The 16843-nt window shown below is 37.4% G+C and overlaps 1 protein-coding gene across 2 annotated transcripts in view; it reads left to right on the top strand.

Annotated features, from left to right (window-relative positions):
* The window catches only part of ANKAR (ankyrin and armadillo repeat containing), a 73222-nt gene that overhangs the window by 11018 nt on the left and 45361 nt on the right, over positions 1–16843 (top strand). For both annotated transcript variants that reach the window (XM_053906975.1, XM_053906965.1), the window contains 6 exons: positions 2084–2521; positions 3923–4086; positions 4987–5090; positions 9080–9260; positions 10425–10644; positions 12122–12157. In XM_053906975.1, the coding sequence (XP_053762950.1) occupies positions 2137–2521; positions 3923–4086; positions 4987–5090; positions 9080–9260; positions 10425–10644; positions 12122–12157 (1090 nt within the window). In that variant the 5' untranslated portion in view covers positions 2084–2136. The remainder of the gene's footprint in view (positions 1–2083; positions 2522–3922; positions 4087–4986; positions 5091–9079; positions 9261–10424; positions 10645–12121; positions 12158–16843) is intronic.

Here is a 16843-nt window from a genome sequence, read left to right as displayed (position 1 = left end):
GTCATTAAAACAAATTAGTTCAGTTTTCCGATTCAGCCCCAAACTTTTGAACAGCAATATCGAACTCCTCTCAGTACAGCGAAATATCAGGTAGCGCAGCAATTCCATTTTTTCCCTTAGCGATGTCTCAGTCCACACCTTCCTTCATTCTCCTGTGTTCGCGTGAACTGACTGGTATCTTTTCCAGGCAATTTCTCTTCCGGTTCTCCAAAATCCTTTCTCCCTTTCTCCACCCTCGCAGCCCTGCCCGCCCGCCCTCCCGCCTTTCCTCCTCCCCTCCCCCTTTCCGCTCCCAGTCTGGGTCTTTCACCTGAGAGGTTTTCCTCATCTGTGTGGAAACACTTGCAATTTGTTCTCATTTAGAAGTGGGGCAGGAACAGGGCTTGCTGACTGCTACCACTGCACTGTAGTGATCGGGAAGAAACCCTGCCCCTTCACTGGGCAGCCTCTCCCAAATGTTGTATCAGTAGGTCTTTTCTCTTTGATCCGTGGGTTTCCCGCAGACTCCCGTCTGGAAGGAGGGCGAGACTGGGGCCAGAGGAGGGGGAGGGGCTGAAGATGTCCCCCTTTCAGCGCGCAGACTCACTTTGCCGGGTTTCCAGCTCAGCCTCTCCTCCCGGCCTTTAGCGGTGCTGCTCAAACCTTTTTGAGAGGAAGGGGAGGGGCTGTGCTGCCTGGGGAAGACGAACTGGGAGTTTCACTGCACCAATTCAGACTTCGAACCAATCTTTTTTTTTTTTTTTTTTTTTCTGCTGCTGCTGCTTCTGTTTCTGCTCGGGGGGGCCCTCCCCCTCCCCTCCTCCTCCCCCGTTCTCCCCCTCCCCCCCGTAAATCTGACATGAAGATCTGTTAGAGATTCTACAGGCTTCCAATTTCTAAGCCTTCCTGACTTTCTGTGGGGAGAACTGACTTGCTACCTGTGTCCCCCAGCCACCTCAGGCTACAAAGTTTTAGGCGTGTCAACAATACTCTGGCTTATGTTTAGATTTTTTTTAAAGCTGTCAGAAATACTTTAATTTCTTTATAATTTCTTAAATTTTGCAAAAACGAGGTGAATCATAGTGGCCATTTAAAAATCCAAGTGAGGGGTGCCTGGGTGGCTGAGTTGGTTAAGTGTGTGACTCTTGATTTTGGCTCCAGTCATGATCTCGCAGTTCGTGACTTCCAGCTCTGCATTGGGCTCCGCACTTTCGGATCTTCTGTCTCCCTCTGCCTCTCTCTCTGTCCCTCCCTGCGCGGGCTCGCGCGCGCTCTCTCTCTCTCTGAAAAATAAAGAAATATTTTTAAAAAATAAAAATAAAAATCTAAGTGTATTCTGCTTTTTTTGGAGGTTTTTTTTTTTTAATAGATTTGAGGAAGGAAAAAGAAGGCGGCAACTTGATGTCTCATTTACACGTCTAAAGCACGTATGTTACAAACGCCACATTTTCTGTGAACTCATTTTGTGATTCTAAGCAGTTTTCTCAAGCTTAGATTAAGGGTAACATTCTAAGTGTAATTGTCTTTAAGAAGACAATTTGGCAGCAAGGAAGTCCTTAATTTCATCATAAATGGGAAGAAAATGTAACAGGAAATTTGTCGTTTATAATAGAGAAAAATCGAGTTTTAATTCTTATTTATTTCATCACGATTAGTTAGCAGGAAAGTTCTTATTGTATATGTTTAGCTTCTGTTATCAGCAAAAACAAGAAATGTGTAATAATATAAGGCTTGGAAAAGCAAATTATACTTTTGGCCAAGTGAGAAACTGATGCCCTGTTTAAAGGGAAATCACATTTTCTTGTTCTTCTTTAGTTAACCCTGATTAAATATGGGACTTAGGTTGTTTCCATGGTATGGTGTTTCTTTCCTCCAAAGACAACGGAAATCTATTCTAATTCTACAAGCTTCCATCTTTCTTTACTCTGCTTAGTTAGCACTCATCAACCTGCTTTTCATCTTTAATAATTTTTTTGGCATCTCATCATCACTTTGTCACTTTAGTAGGATTTCAAGATAAAACCCAGTGTTCAATACACTCTATTTATCCAGAAGCCACATATGATGTTTTCACTATCCAAAATTTTTCTTTTTTACTGTTAAGGTTTGGTTGATATTACAAAGGATCCGGACTTTAATGGAATCTATGATGAAGACATGAATGAAGATCCAACATATGATCCCAACAGCCCTGAAGAAAAAGCTGTTTTTATGAAATATGCTGAAAACATTATGCTAAAATTGACATTCAGTACCATACAAGTTCAACAGTGTGAAAATGTTTTTATATTTGAAACAGCCTATTGGCTTACTAATGCTATAAAATGTAATCAGGATTATCTTGATATTTGTACCTATCAGAGACTACAGCAAAGATTATATCTTCAGAAAAAGGTTATTCAAAAACACTTTGAGAAGAAAACAGACCTCAGAAAAGGGATAGGATACCTAAAGTTAATATGTTTTCTGACTCCATTTCTACTGAGTTTGAAAAAGAAGATGAAAGTTCCATATTTAGATAGTCTGCTTCCACTTTTTTCAGGTAAAAGTATCACCACAGATCAAATATAAAATAATTATATGTGTATATATATATATACATATATATATGTTAAATTTATATTTAAATTCAATTTTGTCTGTAGTATTGGAGTCCACTCATGTAACCTAGCTGTAGCCTGTTAGAAAGAAAAACAAAATTTAATGTCTCCTAAGTAGTTAAAAATATTTGGTATATGTACATAGTACTTGGTATACATTTATACTAATTATAAGGGCTATTGGAAGACTTTAAACATGTTCTGAGAAAAATAGGGAAATAGGCCATGTTCATGATGGAACAACACTGTGAATGTATCATATCTGATTCAAATTACTCTATCAATTCAATGTACTTCTTTTCAAAATCCCTATTGTGTTTTTCACGAAAGTTTAGAAATTGATTCTGTAATTAATATGGAGCAGTACAGGATCATGAATGGTCTTACATTTCTGAAAAGGAGCTGAAAACATATTTTAAAACTTTACTAATGTGTCAGCACTATTATACACAAATAAACCAATGTAAGAGAAGAAAGCTGAAATAGGACCATACTTACATGGAATTTGACAGGACTGCAGGGCATACTGTTCTTCCCACCCAGATTTACACACAATTTATATATTTTCATTGGTGCCCAAACGTGTAGGTTTATTATGGCAGGAGAATTATGGGAGGATGTCAGCCATATCTGTAATGTTTTATTACTTAGATTATTGGAAGCAAATATGACTGTTAATAGTTAAATCTAGGAGGTGGTATTAGGGTGTTATATTATTCCTTGTACTTTTCTGTACCTTTTACCTTTCTCAAAATGCATTATATACTTTTCATTAATGAAACCATATTCTGCTAACAAGTCAAAATATTGAACAAATCTAATCCTTACTGGACTTTTAGAAAATTATTTTTTTTTAAATAAATGTTATATGTGGATTTTATTACTTTCCAAAAAAGTGAGCTGGTTTGATTTTTTTTTTTTTTTTTTTTTTTTGTCAGTGAGAGATACCCACCTATTTCTCATTAGTGTCTCTTTTTGCCTAAACCAGCTCAGGTTAAGTTTTTATTTATTTAGCCAAAGATTCTCTGAGGCAGAGTTTCAAATCTTTTCTGACAATTGGAGGTAAGATACTAGTCTTAAGCTCACACATAGAATAATGTTTTAACTAGTCTCTTGAAATGTCTGTACAATGAAACTACAGAAAATGCCCAAAATGTATGATATATTTTCATGTTTAAAATATATACTAAGACTATGATTTTATAGATTGTAACTGCCAAGATTTTCAGTTAATATGGAGTTTTCTTCAGTTGGTTTATGTAAATGAGAATCCAGATCTCCAAAATATGATTGTTTATATGCTGTTTTCACTTTTTAAATAAAAGTTTCTTTTTATTTTGGAGATGACAAGGTCAAGACAGAGCGAGAACTGCCTCCATTTATTTATGGGCGAGATTTTAAATGCCAGCATTTTCACTACAAAGAGGATCAATATTTTCATGTTCATGGAGGAATTGAATTTGATATCAGCACACCTTCAGTTGAGAATGCTTTGGAAGACTTTAAGGTTTAAATTATTATTGTTCCTGAAATGGTTTGTCATTTCCCAGCGCTTTTATCTCATTCTCCATCCACAAAGGGTCTCTTGCTGGCACAGGCACTAGGCAGCTCTCCAAATGATTATCTTCCTAACTCACTAGTTTTTTCATACATTATGTAACACACATGAATTAAGTCCAACTACCCTAAGGTAGTATGTGAGGTGTCAGAGATAAAATGACAGATAAGCTAGGTACAGCTATCTTCATAGAATTTATAGATCTCAAATGGACTATATTTGCCCTAAAATTGTTGATCAAAGAATACAGTAGAAATCCCTCAACATTCACTATACACTTTCCTTGAAGAAATCTTCCATTTTCCTTGAAGATTAGTATTAGAACAGAGATCCTCTAGAGTTTAAGAACAATAATTTCATCTAGAATTTAATATAAACATTATACATTTGAATTGTCATTGCTTTTCTACCTTCTTTATATTTTCTTTTGTATTTTTTCCTCCCTCCTGAAGTAGGAACTGGATACATGCAAATATTATTAGGGTTTTATGGGATATTATATTAAAAATTTATCATTTACGTGTACAAAATTTCATCTAAAATAAGCCATAATTGATGGGGCACCTGGGTGGCTCAGTCAGTTGAGCACCTGACCCTTGATTTTTGGCTCAGGACGTAATCCCAGGGTCGTGGGATAGAGCTCATGTCAGGCCCCATGCTGGGTGTGGGGTCTGCTTAAGGTTCTCTCTCTCTCTCTCTCTCTCTCTCTCTCTCTCTCTCTCCACCCCCCACCCCATCCCCAACTTGTGCATCCATGCATTCTCTCTATGTATCAAATTAAAAAGAAAAAGCTATAATTGTTTAGACTTATTTAAAGATATATTTTTAATAATATAACTCATATTTTAGAATAATTTAGAAAAAATACGGGATTGTGCTGCTAATACATTTGTAGAAGATTTAGGATACAAAGAACATTACTCAATACCAGTCATGGAACTTAACGGAAAAAGGTAAGGAACTTTTCAGTAATTATTCACAGTAGTGACAACCTGTTGAAAGTTACGAGAAAACAAGGAAAGTGTCAAAATGTAAAGGCTAACTTAATACCTCAGCATGGAGATCCTAGCACAATAACGCCTGTGACTGAAATAGAGAGTCAACAAAATAAATAATATATTTATTACTTCATGCACTTTGGTACATTCTGTGTAATAATCTTTAGAGATAGTGATTAGTTCTTATAATTAACATCTTTATTAAATGGGAATGGAGGTGAGGATCAAATCCTATGAGCCTACTGAAAAACAGTGGACTCAGCAAATACCCCTGTAGTTCCATAACAGATATGATTTAAAATCCTCTTCCTCTGCTGGGTCTTGTTACGCCTGCCAATTTTTGAAGCAGTGTGTTTTTCTTAGTTTTGCTAGGATCTTTATGTCTTGTGTTCTTGGGTTTCCATGTCTTGGTTACTGAAGTTTATGGAAAGTAGAGTAGGGGCATTACTATTAGGAGGTAGAGACTTGAGATTTAAAAGCATATAGGAGAGGTTTTTTTGTTTTCTGTTTTTTTAACGCATGGAAGTGGTTTAGAGACCAAGACCAAGTGTGGAACTCTGGAGAATAGCAGCTTTTAAATAGGGAGATGCAGAAGAGAGAACAAAGGAGTTGAGAAGGAATGATATAAGGAGGAGGACCAAGAAAGTACGATAGCATGGAAGCCAAATGGGGAGGAATTTTTAAATATGGAAATAGATTAAAAGCATCAAATTCAACAGAGAAAAAGGCCAAGTCAACTTAAGACTGAAGACAGCACTCTAAATTCGGCAGTGACTTGGGAAGAGGATTAGTTCTGGCTTTAGGCTATGTTTAGTGAGCTGAAGGGTGAAGTTGGGGAGAGTTCATGTGATGTGAAGAAGACAAAGATTACACATTTCTCCAAGATGCATGGTCGTGAGGAAAATAAGAGAAAGGAGGCAAAGGGAGAATCAGGATAAACAATGAAAGGTGGGTCTTTTCATTGAATACTGTCTGGATGCACACATAGTACTAGAGATGAAGTCAAAGACCATGTGGCTAATGACTTCCATGATTTTGGAGGGAATTAAGTAGTAGACCTCATGCCTCTAGAATGGACAGTTGGTGTGGATCTCGCTCAAGAAGGAATCCCTCATTCAGGGATCCAGCAACTGCTGACACATTCCATGTACAACACCTGCCAAAGTAAATAGTATTTCAGAAGCACCTCTGAATAACACTTTATCCCCCCAGGCTCCAGTGACTAGCTGGACACTAATGATCCTGAGGATGCAGGGAGGCAGCTGAGATAAAAGCTGTACTTGGTGAGAGGTTGTTATAGGTAAAGGAGTATGGTTGGCATAAGCCCACTGTCATTGAACAGTAAGAGATCCAGTCAAATTGTTTCAATGGGATACTAAAGTAGAATGGTTCTCTAGTTTCTGACTAATGCACAACATTGGTCATCAATGTTGGTGAATTGCAGATAGATGGATCTGAATTTGCAGACTTGCAAAGGCAGCATGAGCTTGTTTCCCAGACCCAGGCAGCATGGAGTAAAAGTAAAAACCACAAGTGGACTAATAATCAGTGTTTTCTTGGTTCCTGTAACAATTACTAGAGAACCTTCAGTTCCATAATATCCACCCCTACATAGTTATTTTAGGAATCTCATATGCCAATGGATCAGCTCTCAGGTACTGTGAGATATCTTCAGTTTTCCTCTTTCCTGTCTGAGCAATCTGTAATGATCCACTCCTGGGCCCCTGGAGCTCAACAGACCCTATGAAGGCAACTCAACATTAATGCCATTGTTGTCTCTGACATCATTTCTACTGGTTGTGGATCTGGGGTCACTTCTGGAGCTGGCTTCTCCCGATGCCTGCTAAATACCTTGTATCAACTGTGAGGCATGTTGAAGCCAATCCAGTGAAGTAAGTATTTCTTTCCCAATTTTATTGGTTTCAAGGAAGTGCTACCTTGAACTCCTAATAATTTGATGCAAAAACAGCTCTTTTAGTCATTTTGCTAACAGTTCTTTTCTGTGATGTAGGGATCATTTGGTGAATGATTGAAAACATGCCATGTTAAAATCTCCCCTCTTTGATTTTAGGGGCATTGTTAGTGGACTGAGGTCTTGAGTCTTGATGTTCTCTTTCCTCAGAATGGTTTATCTCCTAGGAAACCCCTGGTCCATTATGAAAATAGTGGAAAAATAGTTCCACTGGCCCTCCAGGCATGCCTGAAAACATCTAAATCCTAGATTCATTTTGGTTCAGGTTGGGCCCTCCTACCATACCAGAATCAAAAAGTAGGGGCCACAGTCAGATACCCAGGATTTGGCCATTCCATTAAAGTACAAGAACTCATGAATTATTAAGGTGACAATGACTGGAGCAAAAAGATTAATTTATATCAGTACCAAAATGTCCTATTTTGGGGACAGTATACCAGCATCATGATGTTGCTGTGATTATTAGGAGGCAGGTCAGAAATCAACTTAATGTGACAATGGTGTATCAGGGAAATGTGGTCCTAGAAGCTCCTCAAAAACTGGGTGCAGATTCCCAGGTAGAAGAATCTGAAGGGAGCTGTTATAGTTCCTGCTATAACTAGAGCTAGGGAGCTAGAAGCTCCTCAAAATCTGCAGATTCCCAGGTAGAAGAATCTGAAGGGAGCTGTTTTAAAAGTGAGGCCCCCTTATAGTTCCTGCTAATATCTACACATAGGTTTTGAGTAAGAGCAGTGATATGTCCCTATGCAGTACTTGAATGAATTCTCCCTCAAAGCACTGGCCATCTGGGCTTTCTATGCTTCCATAGAAAGGGGGCCAGTGCAGATAGTGTATCCAATCTTGGGGGGAAGGGGTCACAAAAGTCTGTGGCCAAAGACTTTCTCAGGGTATAGCCACCTTCACCACCTCTTGCTTCTCCAGTTTCTAGGGTAGGATAGCCCCCTGCTGGTTCTGGAAGCTTGATTTGTATTGGATAAGTAAATTGAATTTCTAGAAGAAATCAACCCACATTCCTTTGGTATTTGTTAAATTTATACATCTGTTTCATTGCCTGAGCAGTGATCTAAGAGTACATCACTAAGTACCAGAGCCCCCAAAGGTAGTCAGCAGCTTCTGACCCCATAGCAAGTTACCATAGCCAGAGGCAGCTCCCTGGAGAAGTACATGAAAAGATAGAGGTTGCTGGCACTGGGGCTCTATGATGTGGAGCTGGGCCACTGAGAGACCAAAGGACATCCTTAGTGTGATCTTCTGGGCCTGTATCCATGGAGGCAGTCTTATGAGACTTGGGGTACCTGTTTGTGGTGTCCACTCTTAGCAGCATGTGTGACACCAAGGGAAGGTGAGCTGTTTTCTTCTAGGTATTTAGTTTAGTCATCCAATGTGAATCAAGCATCCGGGTCTGATTCAGACAGCCCCTTAAGGTCCTAGAGCCTATCATTGCTGTGATGTGAAAGCCTTCAAATCTGAGTAAGATTCAGAATACCTGCTCCTCGATTTTAGAAGCAAGTCCCTAGTGATGAAGTTGGCACCTGTACAAGTTGAGGCCCATGGACAGTGACAAGTTCCACCACCTGGACTGGCGCTGTCTCTGCAAGGTGTGGGTAAAGATGGCCTTTAGTTTATATTTTTATGGTCTAGTTTCTCTTGGGGCGAGAAGATGGTAGACAGGAAGAATGACAACCTCAAATAAATGCAAACAGGTCCTCAAACATGCCTTCATCCATGCAGAAGTCTATATTATTCAGAAAACTGAAGTGGAAGTAAAGGTCAAGGAAGAGAGGATATTAGCCTCTGACCAGTTCATAGCATAGCATTTCCCTAAGACTTTCTTTTTCAATCAATACAAGTTAAACTACATTTTTGTACTTAATTATTATAGAAAAATAAAGTTTAGCTAGCATAGAAAAAAAGTAGCAAATTACTTCAAAGTCAGAAAGATTGATCTTTTTTCTTTACTTTTTTTTTATAGCTACTATGTGGTCTGTTTTGAACTTGAAACTTTCTATCATCAACTATATAAGACAAAGTGGTGGGGAGCCATAAATGAAATCGTGAATAATCTGAAACCAAAAAGACTTCCACTAACAGATGCTCAATTACATGAGCAATTTAAGAAAAAATTTGGCTTCAAAAAAGCTATGAAATGCAAGGTATTTCAGTAATCATTACATAATTTAGTATAGGAGGTTATTATAGATAATATGTTATTATAGGTAAGTATATGTCTCAAATTTTTATTTTAGGGATAACTATTGGGTTAAATGAAGTTTTCAATATGAAATAAAAATTCCACATTTTAGCAGCTTAGAAGCCATACAATTCTGGATAATAAATTTCTGGTAGGGTTCCAAAACAATCTGTTAATGAACTGGATTGTGACCAATCTTAATAAAGGTTAGTATTTATTGAGTGCTTATTTTATATGCCAGGCGCTTTATAAATCCTTTTAACAAACTTTTTCAAGGTACTAGTACTACTGTTGTCATTCTGGTTTTACAAATGAGAAATTTGAGGTGCAGCCAGTTAAGGATCTTTCCCAAATTACACAGCTAGTAAATGGCAGAGTCTGGCTTCAGTCCTGGGAACCTAACCTGAGGAACAAAACCTGGCATTCTGAATCAAATCTCTATATCTGTTTCAACAAACCTTGATGCACAGCTTCTGGAACTGATAAATGAAGTGGTGAGCTCACCAGTTTCAAAGGACACACTGGCATTTATTTACCATTTATTTGTTTCAATGTCCATAAATTTAAGAATTGAATAAACTGTTCAATTTTAAAATATTAAGTGGTCAGAATGTTTCAAAGAAGAGTGTAATATTTTTACCTCTCTATTCTGAGAACTAGAACAAAGAAGACAAATTGTATTTCTATAGCTATGTAATTTTAGTTTCTACATTTCTAAATTAGATTGTTCTTAAATCAGAAAAGGAACCCAGGGATCTTCATTTGCTTAAGTATTTCAGGAAGCAAATTTTCCCGTTTTAAGCATCTACAAAGAAGGAGCTATAATTTCTCCCTAAAAAGTGGGGGGTGGGTAACTTCCCAAAAATATTTTTTAAACTTCTCAATGTTTCTTAATAGTTCTGACAACTTTAATCATTGCCCAGTGAGACACTTTCAAATGGAAAGTGAAAATTCTACTATGACTGAGCACCAATCATGTAATTATATCAATACATACTTATTAATTATATATTAGTATTATATTTATTATAAATATATTAATATATGTTTATCATCCTTTTTTTCCTTAAGCCAAAATTTAGGTGTATTTTAAAGAAACTTATTCTGGTGCTCTTAATCCTTTTAGAGCATCCCATTTGGTATGAAGTCTGCTGTTGAAAGAGGATTATCTGCTGTTTTCCATACATTTAGCCGTAAAACCTCAAGCTTGACCATCAATATTTCAGATGAGGCAGGCTATGCCATTTTCCATCATGCTGCTTTACACAACAGAGTTTCTATTATATGTCAACTGTGCAATGCTAGCTTCAACATCAACCAAAGACGCTTTGTTATGTCTAGCCAAGGTACCATAAAGTTTAAAACATCTAAACTGTTTTTCTTTTACCTGCTCCTACTCAGAGTTAAGAAGACATGTTGATTATAGAGCAAGATAAAAATTTGGTATTGTATCTAGAGCATAGTTGAGGTTTGTGTTTCCCTTATTTCAGAGAGGCTCTTTTCTAAGTATCACTTATTGCTCTCTCATATAGTATTATTTATTTCTTTATTGTGTCTCCCTCACTTGAACATAAGCCCTGTAAAAGGCAATGATTTGCTTTACTTTGTTTGCTATGGTATTTGAACGCCTAGAAGAAAGCCTGGCATTGTAGGTGCTCAGGAAGTAGTTGTTGGATGAATGCATGATTGGATGAACACAAGGTAGCATTTGATAATCACTGGCATAATTAAAACACAGTGGTGCACTATAGAAATTCACAGAAAAGGTAGATAAGTAGAGATCCCAGCAGAAGATCCTTTTTTATCCCAGAGTTCTCAAGCAGGGAATAACTTCTTCACAATATATAAACTTAAATAATATTTAATAACAAAAAATTCTTATAATAATAATTGTTTTTAATTAATGGCCCCTTTAAAGCTAACCCTAATTTTGACTTTTAAAAAGCCACTTTTTCCTGATTCTTAGATAGGAATATATATATATATATATATATATATATATATATATATAAACATATATATATGTTTATATATATATTCCTATTCACTGGAATAAATTTAACCAGTATAAAAATAATAATGTTGAAAATGAAAGCAGAAGTTCTCTATAACTGAAAAGGGAAATACAGATTAAATATCAGGAATGGCCGATAAGAAAATTGTGATTTTATATTTTATCTTATATTTTATATCTTATATTGTATCTTATGATATTTTATATCTTAAAAAGCTGTGTTATATTTTCACACACCAAAACATGTTCTGCTTTAATCCTATTGGCTACTAATAAATTATGTACTCTTATCAGTATAATTAATATGTTTTCATATTAAGATGCTTCTATTACTTGATTAAAATAGCACAAATTCGGTTAAATTTAAATATAACAAGTAGCTTATTGTTTAAAGATACATAATATTTTAAGCCTTTCTTGGTGTGAAATAAATCTTTGGTAAATTAAAGTCTCTCATTCATCCTGTGACTGCTTGGATTTCCATTTGCTAAGAATTGGATAGATTTTGACATATGGAAAATGTATAACTCTACTGGCAACATCCACATATGATGACTTACCCAACACAAAACTGCACCAACTGTCAGTTTTGACCAGACTCTAGAGACGCAGCATTCCAGGTCTGCTCTGCCATGATGCCGGCTGTGTGCACCAAGCCCAGATGGCTTGACCAAAACCTCCACTCAATCCTGTCGTTGATATCTAAATATAGCAATTTTATTCTTATTCATATGAATCTATTTTGACTAATCTAGGGAACTCATACATGTTAGTAATCGTACTTCTGTGTGTATTCCCCTTTAAAACAGAGTCATCAAAAATGGATGTGAAAAAAGAAAGAAATGGTAAGATATAAATAAAATATTTGGTGCATTTGAAAAGGATATTGCATGTATTAAAACTCTTCTATAGTATATAATCTCCAAAATGTTCTGTTACATGAAAATGTCACATAATGATATTTTCTATATATTTTGAAGCCTAAATTTTTTCTACCCATGGTTGTTTATCCATATTCCTCTTAAGTCTTGTTTTTTTTTCTTTTTTCTTTTTTTTACTGTGGAATTTACAGTTACCTCTACTTATTTTTTAAAAATCAATCCCCAAAGTAGTTTTTATGCAAAAAAAAAAAAAAAAAAAAAAAAAAAAAAAAAAGCAGTTATATTATTTAGATATGCTGCCACCTAGTGACAGTAACAATTTATGAGGACTGAGGAATGAGGCATTCTTGACTGAGGTGAGAGATTTTACCTAAGTAGTTTTTGTTAAATGTTTATTTAGTGTGTGTGGGGAGGGGGGGGGGGGCGTCTGGTGCTGAGAGAGAGGGAGAGAGAAAGGATCCTAAGCAGGCTTCTCGCTTTCAGCACAGAGCTGGACACAGGGCTCCATCTCACAAACAGATCATGACTGGAGCAGAAATCAAGAGTCAGACACTTAACTGACAGAGTCATTCAACTCAGGTGCCCTTGACCTAAGTATTCAATATGGAAAATCAGAAAAATTTTTAAAGGGTGTACCTTCCATATCTATATCTAAAAGACTATATACCTTCATACTCTATATAGGATAATTCAAGGAGGGTTTTTTTTTTCTTTCAGGTTTTAGGCATGTTTAATAGATCAACGACAACCAACTTCAGCTTGATTTATCCCCAGAATATTCAGCTAGCAACACAATGAACCTGACATGAAAGTGGTGAATCCTAGCATGATTTAGCCATTCTTCCATGTCAAGAGTTTAACATCTTTTTTTAAATTCCAGTATACTTAATGTACAGTGTTATATTAGTTTCAGGTGTACAATACAGTGATTCTACAGTTCTATACATTACTCAGTGCTCATCATGATAAGTGTACTCTTTAGTCTCCATCACCTATTTCACCCATTCCCCACCCCCCACATCCCCTCTGGTAACCACCAGTTTGTTCTGAATATATGAGTCTATCTTTTGTCTCTTTTTTCCTTTGTTTTGTTTCTTAAATTCCACGTATGAGAGAAGTCATATGGTATTTGTGTTTCTCCGATCTACTAATTTCACTTTGCATTGTATCCTCTAAATCCATCCATGTTGTTGCAAATGGCAAGATTTCATTCCTTTTTCTGGCTGAATAGTATTCCATTGTGTATACAGTAAAACCTTGGTTTGCAAACATAATTCATTTTGGAACCATGCTCGTAATCCAAAGCAGTTGTATATAAAAGCAAATTTCCCCGTAAGAAATAATGGAAACTCAGATGATTTTTCCACAACCCAAAAATATTCATACAAAAATGATTACAATACTGTAATATAATACAAAATAATAAAGAAAATATAAAATTAACCTGCACTTAGTTTGAAAACCATCGTGGCTGGTGTAAGCGAGATAAGAGAGAGGAAAGTTATTGTGTAGGACAATTTTTACCATCACTAATGGAATCACTGCTATCTATTGACTCAATGAAATCTTTTTCTTTCCATGCAACTTTAACAAGGAACCTATCCAATGACACTTGATTTTGCCTCCTTTGAGAATTTTGTGGAAATGTGACGTTACATTGTTGTTAAACAGATTCATCGCTGGTACTCTTACAGCCTTATTCAGGTGGTGTTTTTCTACATAATTTTGCACTGTTTCCAACACTTTACACATCTCCCTAATCTCATTTGAAGTGAGGGATTCCTCTGCCTTTTTCTCTTCCTCTTCACATGAGATGCAGGCATAGACTTCTTATAAAATCTTACAATTTTGGCCACTCACATGCCTCATTCGTACTTTTCGATGATTTCCTTCTTTTTTTTTTAATTTTTTTTAATGTTTATTTATTTTTGAGACAGAGAGAGACAGAGCATGAACAGGGGAGGGGCAGAGAGAGAGGGAGACACAGAATCCGAAACAGGCTCCAGGCTCTGAGCTGTCAGCACAGAGCCCGACGCGGGGCTCGAACTCACGGACCATGAGATCATGACCTGAGCCGAAGTCAGATGCTCAACCAACCAAGCCACCCAGGCGCCCCGCGATGATTTCCTTCTTAACTTCCACCACAATCATCTTCTTCTTACAGCCTTTCTTTTCAACATTTTTCCGCACGGGGACCATTGTATATGCTTACACAGATGTTGAATATAGTACAGTATTAATAAACTTGTCATATACTGTATTTAATGTAACTGGCAATAAGGCAGCAGAGGAAAGAGTCTATATCTGCAGGCAGGCTGACCTAGAATGAAGCAAAGTATCCATAAGCTTACTATTGGATGGAAAAGCAAAGGACTGTCCATAGGTGCTTTGAAGTGACAAAAAAATACACTGGTGCCAGTTGTGGGCACCTTCCAACGTTCTGAAAAATCACCGATTTCTGCCAAACACTGCAGCCTGAGACTGAACATCCGAGCATGGGAGATGATCACCCACAATCCCACAGAGGGAGAGAGAGAGAGAGAGAACGAGAGAGAACCATTGGCTTAGTTGTGATCATGTGATATTTGACATCACATACTACTCGTATTGCAACACATCACTTGTTTATCAAATTAAAATTTACTAGAAATGTTTGCTTGTCTTGTGGAACACTCACGGAACAAGTTACTCCCAATCCAAGGTTTTACTGTATATGCATGCCACATATTCTTTACCCATTCATCTATCAGTGGAGACTTGGGCTGCTTCCATATTTTGGCTATTGTATATAATGCTGCAATAAACATAGGGATACATGCATACTTTTGAATTAGTGTTTTTGAATTCTTTGGGTAAATACCCTGTAGTGTGATAACTGTATTATATGGTAATTCTATTTTTAATTTTTTGAGGAATGTCCATTGTGGTTTTCATTTGCATTTCCCTCATAATTACTGATGTTGAGCATCTTTTCATGTGTCTTTTGGCCGTCTGTATGTCTTCTTTGGAGAAATATCTGTTCATGTCTTCTGCCCATTTTTAAGTTGGATTATTTGTTATTTTGGTATTGAGTTGTATATGTTCTTTATATATTCTGTATATTAACCCCTAGATCAGGGTTTTCAACCAGACAATAGTTTCTTCAGACAACATAAGCCCCTCCAGAACTTCCCTAATTCTAGTATGTCTTAGGCCAGTGTTTCTCATCCTCAGCACTGTTGACACTGTGAGCTGGATAATTCTTTGTTGTTGGGGGCTTTCCTGTGCACTACCAAATGTTTTGTAGTATCCCTGACTTCTCTACCCACTAAATGCAGCAACCTCCACCCCAGGTCTTACAAACAAAAATGTCATCAGACATTGCAGATGTTGTGGGGAGGGCACTTCATCCTACTATTCTGGGATAAACTTTCAAGTACAAAGGAATCATCCAGGGATCTTGTTAAAATGAAGATTCTGTTTTAGCAGCCTGGGTGGGTGCCAAGATTCAGCATTTCTATTAAACACAATTTCAAGTAGTAAGAGGGGGATATAGGATAGTACTCCTGCCCCTGGATTGTGCTGAAATGTTTTTTGGAGGGAGGTGGAGAGGAGAAGGAGAGGGTGAGTGGGGAGACTTCTGTGTGTGTGTGTGTTTAAAAAAACAAAAAAAAATGTTGAGGTCATTTTGATTTTTTTAAGTTTATTTATTTATTTTGAGAGAGAGAGCGAGAGAACAAGCAGGGGAGGGGCAGAGGGAAAGGGAGATAGAGAATCCAAGCAGGCTCTACACACTCAGCACAGAGCCCCATGTGGGGCTCAAACCCACAAACCATGAGATCATGACCTGAGCTGAAACCAAGAGTCAGATATTTAACCAACTGCACCACCCAGGTGCCCCTTGGTGTTTCTCTTGCTGAGAGCAACCAACAGCCTTTCATTGACTGAAATAAACCAACATATTCTATAGTCCTATGATTAGGTCTCAGTCTTTTGTGAGAGCCTGTGCTCCTGGACTGTGAACTTCACATGTCTTTGTTAGTCCTCTCCCTGACCTTAGCTGTGTCAGGATGGATGAAGAGTGGCTAGAGTTGTGTATTTCCCTTCCCTTGGGTAGGTTAGGCTCTGATAAAACCCAGCAGGTTAGGCTCTGGTATAACAGTTTCTCTTGAGGCCAAGCCTTGTTAAGGAAAATGGAATGCTCTGCTATATCTCAAAATGGTTCCTTTTTCCCTCCCCCTGCTAGAAGCATGAGGGGATTTTTCTCCAATATCCATTGTGAGATCCTGGTCAAACTCCAGGAGTTAAAACTCACTAAAGCATGGGGGCCTCCTGGGACTGGGGCCCCCAGAGTTTTAAACTCTCAGACTTATCACAATGAGCTGCCAGCAATTCGTCAATTATAGTTCAGATTTCCCTACTGTTACTGAAACCCAAGTTCAGCTGCCTGCTGCTCGAAAAGCCAATACTTGAGGGGCACCTGGGTGGCTCAGTCGGTTAAGCATCTGACTCTTGGTTTGGGCTGTGTCATGATTTTAGGGCTTGTGAGTTCCAGCCACACATCGGGCTCCATGCTGACAGTATGGAGCCTGCTTGGGATTCTCTCTCTCTCTCTCTCTCTCTCTCTCTCTCTCTCTCTCAAAATAAGTAAATAAGCTTAAAGGAAAAAAA

Source organism: Panthera pardus, unplaced genomic scaffold, assembly GCF_024362965.1.
Source record: "Panthera pardus isolate Hobbes unplaced genomic scaffold, ASM2436296v1 HiC_scaffold_10, whole genome shotgun sequence".
In the NCBI taxonomy this organism is placed as follows: Eukaryota; Metazoa; Chordata; class Mammalia; order Carnivora; family Felidae; genus Panthera; species Panthera pardus.
The sequence above is the reverse complement of the archived record's forward strand: the minus strand, read 5'-3'. Positions and strand labels throughout refer to the sequence as shown.